The sequence below is a fragment of the Vespula vulgaris genome, chromosome 15, assembly GCF_905475345.1.
Source record: "Vespula vulgaris chromosome 15, iyVesVulg1.1, whole genome shotgun sequence".
Taxonomy (NCBI): domain Eukaryota; kingdom Metazoa; phylum Arthropoda; class Insecta; order Hymenoptera; family Vespidae; genus Vespula; species Vespula vulgaris.
In genome coordinates this window covers 1,646,866-1,654,559 of record NC_066600.1, presented here as the reverse complement: position 1 = coordinate 1,654,559, position 7,694 = coordinate 1,646,866, and the positions used below count along the sequence as shown (strand labels likewise).

The following is a 7,694-nucleotide window of genomic DNA, read 5'->3' as shown; positions in this document are numbered from 1 at the left end:
TAATACGGCGGAATTTTCTACTTCCAGTTGATTGAATAATTTTCTCGAAGTTGTAAAGTCGACAATTAGAGTGGAAGAAGTAATTTTAGAATTGTATTTGTCGGACGTTCTCAGTAAAAATGGTACGACGAGAGCCGACGATCTAAATTTTACGACTTTAATCTAACGCCGGGTCGATCATTCAATGTATTTCTATGTATCCAATATTTCCAGATGAAATCTCAAGATCTATTACAAAAATAATTTTTTTAATATCTTCAGACACGAATACATTAAGAATTGTCTTAATGGCGTAACTTAAGATAATGAGATTTCAAGCATTAAACTTTCTATGAATATCAGCAAGAACTTTACGGATTATAATTATCTGTAAAAAATTATTTATTATAAACTTCGTCGCAATAGATCGTCAGATGTATATGCAGTTTCCAATATATTACCACATATGAACTGACATTATCGAGTGTGTCAGAAAATAAAATGTCAGTCATATATAAATGTTCTGGGATACTTCATCTTGTCGTTTATAAATTATAATGTAAATTATTAAAGTTAATACAGTGGAAAACATTTGTTTGCTCGATACATATTTATACAAACTGTCGTTTATTTACTTATAGAAGAAACATTTTTGCCTCAAACACATTTATGGCCATCAAGAGAGATCGATAGAAATAATGGAGATATATAGTGAAGATATAAGAAAATAAATTGGTTATTTATCTAGGAAAACTAACGTTATTACTACATGATAATGAATAGAATAACGATATATAAGCTTTAAAAAATGAGAAGCGTAAAAAGTGGTGTTATATTAAGCACTATAAAAAAATCAAAAGACGCATTAGAAATTGAATTGGCTACGCGCAAAATTGTCTATGTCCTTTTTTTTTATTAAATATATATCTTTATTAAATTATCTCTTAAACGAAAGAGATTTTTTTTTAGATTGTTGATTTTGTATGTTATTAAAATACAAAATTTTAAACGACGATGTATATAATGCAGAACGCGAAAAAGCTTGTTAATTCGTACATCGTTTACTTCTACCGCCATTTTAAAATCGAATGAAAATCGTTTCTCTCGATATATCGATTATAACCTGTAGTACGATGTATATTGTATTTCATTCCGTGCAATAGTTCGCTTCTATGCATAGTAAGAGAAGGTTTCTCGTAAATTAAAGATTATTATTCAAGTTATTTTTTTAAATATTGTTTTGTAAAAGAAGAATAAAATATGACGGAGGATAAAACAGAATTCGTAAGTTTACATAATTCTTTTTATTGATGATTTTAGAGATAGCTTTTTATTGATGGCTGTAGATAACCTCACTTTCTTTGATGAATGCTTTATCCGAATATCTCGCAAATCGGTTATAAATTCTTTTTGGAAGCTACGATACATGCATATTATTATAAATAATATATTATTATTTTATTTGTAAGAAAGAATTAAATCTGGAAATTTGTTTTCAAAAATACGCGGATAAATATGTGTTATATTTTCTAGGATTGGGGCAATGAAAAGTTACAACGTGCTCAGAAAACAGTGGATGAATCTCCATATGATTTAGAAGCTTGGAGTGTTCTAATCAGAGAAGCTCAAAATAGGCCTATCACAGAAGTTCGATCGATCTTCGAAAAACTTATTTCTGTATTCCCATCTGCTGGCCGCTATTGGAAAATTTATATTGAACAAGAGGTATGATGAATTATGTTCAATTTCTATTGTCATTAGAATGATTTTTATATAATCAGCTTTTCTATAAAATACCATTCGTTATCTTTTTTCAGATGAAAATGCGGAACTTTGAAAAGGTCGAAAAGGTATGTTAATAGAATTGTCTGATTTTTCAAATTTAAGTAAAAATACATTAAATGTTTATGCCAACACGATATTTAAGTTGTTCAGTTAAAATATATAAACACAATTTACATTATAATTTTTAAATTGCCAACTATTTAGTATTTTTTATAATGGAAAATTTTTGTTTTTATAAAAATTCAAGAGATAATTTGAGCTTACATGATCGTTGTTAATTATATATATATATATATAATGCAGTATAGATAATATATTTGCACTGCATGATATTATTATATAATTAATGCTACAAGTAAACTTAAGTTTAAATTCACATTGCATAGAAAAGAATAAAGAATGGTGCTTTTTTAACCGAACAACATTACTTATTGATGTTTAAGTTTTCTTTTTTACAGTAGCACCACAAATTATAATGTCAAACTAACTTAAAGTGTTCCAATATTATCGTACAATGTGATACACAGCACTTTACATATCATGTGAGGTGAATAAAAGCATTTTATTTCACCATAAGTCAATTATTTCATTAATTAATAACTGATCTGTTGATACATTTGGGAGGTTGTTTTCTTATGTAAGCAATAGGCTATGTTCTCTTATTTCTAAGACAGGCTAAATTAAATAGAAAATGTATAAAAATTATTTTGCATGAAACGACTTAAGAAGACAACTTTCTGAATGTAACAGCCTTGTATTCCTTCCTGCGGTACATTTGTTACATATATTAGTTGTGTTTAGATTACCTTTGATAAAGTGACAAATGATTCTGAAACTAGCAAATACAGAATTTTACTGTGGAACTTAAAGTGGCACTTTATGCGTTCAATTACTCCTATAACCTGAATATTATGGTATCTAATTATTCATCTACAAACATAAATTTGTAGTTGATCGGTCTAATCAATTACCAAATTCCAAAGATTCCTAGCAGACCCTATCCAGTCACAATTATTTGAGGCGTTATACATTAACACCCTCAAGTATTGTGATAAATTTAAAGAGGTAGCATAAGGTGATGATGTTTTAGTTAACAGTCTATAAAAATATACTTTGAATTTCTATCGTATGTAATATTAATATAGCTTTTCCACTCACCTTATGTTGCTTCGTGTTGTCTTCATTTTTTTTCTATCGTTTGGGGATCATTCATTTCTAGATCCCACGTAGGTTTGCTAAATTTTTACATGATGGCCCCACCTAAAAAAAATAAATAAATATTCTTTATTTTGTGTGGGGCTTAATTTATAGTAATTGTAAACGATGATAACATCCATTAAAGATTTTTTATTCGATAGAAATATTGAAGAATATGTTTATGCAATAAACCATTCTTAATTGATGCATTTGTGCATTATTATTTATCCCAGTATATATATCTATATATATATATAAATACATAAAGATATATGCATATACATAATATTATAATCATTGTATATTGTTACATATTTTGCATAATAAATAATGAAATTATAACTTTTTCTTACTTTGACGTGATTTGTACCAATAATATTTTATATGCATAGAAAGAAAACTTGCCTATATGGGTAAGTAGGGTAGTAGATACATGTTTTATTCTATGATTGAGTGTTGAAGGAAGTATATATTTTTGGCATATTAATTCTCCATTGATCAGATGTACTTCTAAAGTGATTGTTTTGTCTAACAGCTTTTCCAAAGGTGCCTCATGAAAATCTTAAACATTGAATTATGGAAACTTTACCTTTCTTATGTCAAAGAGACTAAAGCGAGTCTTGCAACGTACAAGTAAGTACATATGATGTTTAGAATTTTTTTAAATAAATATATTATTAAAATATGGAATAGATAAGTATAATGTATAATTATTTATTTTTTAGGGAGAAGATGGCACAGGCTTACGACTTTGCTTTGGACAAAATTGGAATGGACATACACTCCTATAGTATTTGGAACGATTATGTTATGTTCTTAAAAAGTGTGGAAGCTGTAGGTTCATATGCTGAGAATCAGAAAATTAGTGCTGTCCGTAAGGTAATAAATTATATATTTATTTTAATGTCTTAATCAGTTATATTTTAATAAAACGTTTTTACATTTTATAGGTATATCAACGTGGTGTTATTAATCCTATGATAAACATGGAGCAGCTGTGGAAGGATTACATGGCATTTGAACAAAATATTAATCCAATAATTGCAGAAAAAATGGCAATTGAACGATCAAGAGACTATATGAATGCTAGACGAGTCGCTAAAGAATTAGAAGCTGTAACGAGGGGTTTAAACAGAAGTGCTCCTAGTGTACCTCCAACTGGTCATCCAGAAGAAGTAAAACAAGTAATTATTGAAAATATTTCGAGCGTAGAAAAATCATTTTATTATTACATATATTAATCGATTACTTTTGTATACCATAGGTTGAATTATGGAAAAAGTATATTGCATGGGAACGTAGTAATCCATTAAGAACAGAGGATACGTCACTCGTTGCGCGTAGAGTTATGTTTGCAATAGAGCAATGTTTATTATGTTTGGGTCATCATCCTGCAGTGTGGCATCAAGCTGCTCATTTTCTTGAACTCAGTTCAAAGATATTGACGGAAAAGGGAGATGTGAATGCTGCTAAAAATTTAAGCGATGAAGCAGCAACAATGTTCGAACGTGCAACAAATACATTGTTGTCAAAAAATATGTTGTTGTATTTTGCTCATGCCGATTTTGAAGAAGGCAGAGTTAAATATGAGAAAGTCCATCAAATTTATCAAAAGTTTCTCGATATTCCTGATATTGATCCTACGTTGGTTAGTATATCTAATGATCAAATTAAAAACGATTCGTAATAAGATAGATCATTCATACGTTTTATTATTTTATAGGCATATGTACAATATATGAAATTCGCAAGACGTGCTGAAGGTATAAAATCGGCTAGAACTGTTTTTAAAAGAGCTCGTGAAGATCCACGATGCAAACATCATGTTTACGTTGCTGCTGCACTGATGGAGTACTATTGTACCAAAGATAAAAATATTGCATTTAGAATTTTTGAGCTTGGACTGAAAAAATTCGGCGACAATCCTGATTATATTCTTTGTTACATAGATTATTTATCGCATTTAAATGGTCAGTATATTTAGATTATTTTCTTCTATTTAATTATGAAACTTCATTTCATTATATTATTTCTTCATATTCCAGAGGACAATAATACTAGGGTTTTATTCGAAAGAGTATTATCATCTGGTAGTTTAGAACCAGAAAAGTCAGTGTAAGTATTCTCTTTCATAAACTATATGTATTTGTTAAACATCCACGATCATGTTTGTTAAATCAATTTTTCAGCGATATTTGGAATCGTTTTCTGGAGTTCGAATCTAACATAGGAGATTTAGCCAGTATCGTTAAAGTCGAAAAAAGACGAAGTGCCGTATTGGAAAAGGTTTTTATAATAAAAAGATATATATATATATATATATATATATATATATATATATAAAATTTTTTTAGAGATTAATTAGATCATACATATGTATGTATATTATCAGTCAATATATATAAGTATATATTTTTTTGGATTAGATCAAAGAATTCGAAGGAAAGGAAACGGCCCAATTAGTAGATCGGTATAAATTTCTTGATTTGTATCCTTGCACACCAATGGAATTAAGATCGATCGGATATATGGAAGTATCTAGTGTGGCTAGAAATTCAACCGGCGTAGTACCACGTGTACCTGATCCAGAAGAAGCCATAGCTTCTTTACCTCGACCCGACTTATCACAAATGATCCCTTACAAACCAAAAGTAAACGCTTTGCCTGGAGAGCATCCAGTACCTGGTAAATGTATCTCCTTTTTTTTCATACGATATTGCATTCTTTCTTTCTCTCTGTGTATTTCTTGGCCACATTTTCTCTTCTTACATAGTTTTTATTATTATTATAGGTGGAACGTTTCCTTTACCACCTGCCGCAGCACAATTATGTACGATGTTACCACCACCTGGTTGTTTTAGAGGACCATTCGTAGCAGTGGATTTACTTATGGATGTTTTTAGTAGAATTCAATTACCCGATCACGGTTAGTTCAACTTCTATATGAAATCTACTTTCTTTTTTCTTTTGATTCTTTTCAACGATGAATGATTATTGTTCTTACAATGAATGTTTACAGCACCATTACCTATAGCGGATAACGGCTGCGATACAAAATTATTCGATCTAGCGAAATCCGTTCATTGGATCGTCGATGAGAGCAACGATGGTATGAGTATCGGTTCGAAACGTAGAAGAACGCGTTTAGCTGGCGACGATAGCGAAGAAGAAGATTTACCACCACCTCCAGCAAACGATATTTATCGACAAAGGCAACAGAAACGAGTGAAATGAAGAGATACGCTATACGTTATCTTCAATTATAATAAGTGAATCTAACCAGATTCAGAGATTCATGACGAAAATTTTTGGAAAAGAGGGATCAAATATCCTTGAGATATTTTTCATATTTCCTTTTGTTTCTTAGCTGACACCTCGAATACACGTTGGTATGCTGAAGAAATCAATCATTATTGATAAATCGTACGTTAAGTATGAGTCGTAATAATTCCTTGCGTGCTTTCAGCACGATACTTTGAGTACTGTGTACTCAGTAAAATTTTGTGTGCGTGTATATATATATATGTGTATATATATATGTATATGTAAGTGTGTATGTATATATATATATGTATATATATATACATATATTCATATTAATTTCACATTTTTATTTAGATGTTTTGACGTAACGTTCATATTTGAAGTATCCGAAAAAAATATATATATCTTAATACGAACAAAATTGCAAAGAGAGCCCATTTGTATTTTCTATTTATATATTAATCTCAATTTCAAACTCAATTTCAAACATGTGTATATTACTTTTTAATCTAAAACCAAACAAACAAAAAATAAATTTAAGACAATTTGTATTCAATGTAAGGAATATAGTCAGATTTATTTGTGGGCCAATGAGAAGGTTCGATAATTTCTTGTAAAATAAAAGCGATTTAAAGAACTCTCCTCTCTCTCTGTTTCTTTCTTTCTCTCTCTCTCTCTCTATCTGTATCTATGTCTCTTTCTCTTTCTCTCTTTTTCTCTCTGTTACAACGTGGACACGATACGAGAAGAGACCAAGCTATTAACTCGCCATCGACGATTCTATTCGCGAATGAGCCGAAATCCGTTAGCAGGTATATATATGTATGTGTATATATATATATATATATATATATATATATATATGTATATATATATATATATCTTCCTCTCTTCGATAAGAGCGCAATTAAACTTTGATCGCCATTCGTAGTTCGAGTGGCTGGTAATGGCTCCCTTCGGGGTTACGCTAAATTGGTCTGCGGCCTTTGAAAATAGTCGGCGTCCGCCGTTAGAGTTGCTGCTTCGAAAACTTGATGAATGATGGAAATCTGCTGGCAACTTCGTTAGCCATTTCCGCAAATTACAATGCAAAATCAAGATCGCGCGAGGTAGCATGACGCTCGGTAATAATGTAGGATAGCCGAACGGATATCTGTGTTTGCATGAGTTCATACATACGTACATAGATATATACATACATTTGAAATCGTATCGATTTGAAACGTTTTGTCCAAACAAGAGTTTTTGCGATTAAGAAATAAAAGAAGATGAGAATATTCCGTTCGAAAGAGTGCAAATAAGAGACCAATTGAAACGAATAAAATAACTAACGAGGAGTAATCAATCTGGGGTATAACGAAGCTCGTTTTTGATTACCGAGTAATGAAGTGCCAAGAGAATCCGAGAAGATTCGATTGGTAGATGTATAAGAGAGCTAGGGGAGATGAAAGGGAGAGGGAAGAAGCTAG

At 30.5% G+C, this 7,694-nt stretch overlaps 1 protein-coding gene across 1 annotated transcript; it reads left to right on the top strand.

Moving 5' to 3' along the window:
- The first annotated feature begins 1,105 nt into the window (after window positions 1–1,105).
- LOC127069274 (protein suppressor of forked) lies at window positions 1,106–6,863 on the top strand. Its single transcript, XM_051006076.1, has 13 exons — window positions 1,106–1,263; window positions 1,513–1,704; window positions 1,797–1,829; window positions 3,497–3,594; window positions 3,687–3,840; window positions 3,912–4,145; window positions 4,226–4,609; window positions 4,685–4,931; window positions 5,007–5,076; window positions 5,151–5,247; window positions 5,388–5,646; window positions 5,753–5,887; window positions 5,981–6,863. Exons 1-13 carry the CDS (start codon window positions 1,240–1,242, stop codon window positions 6,193–6,195), a joined length of 2,142 nt encoding a protein of 713 aa, XP_050862033.1. The 5' UTR covers window positions 1,106–1,239; the 3' UTR covers window positions 6,196–6,863.
- The last annotated feature ends 831 nt before the right edge of the window (window positions 6,864–7,694 follow it).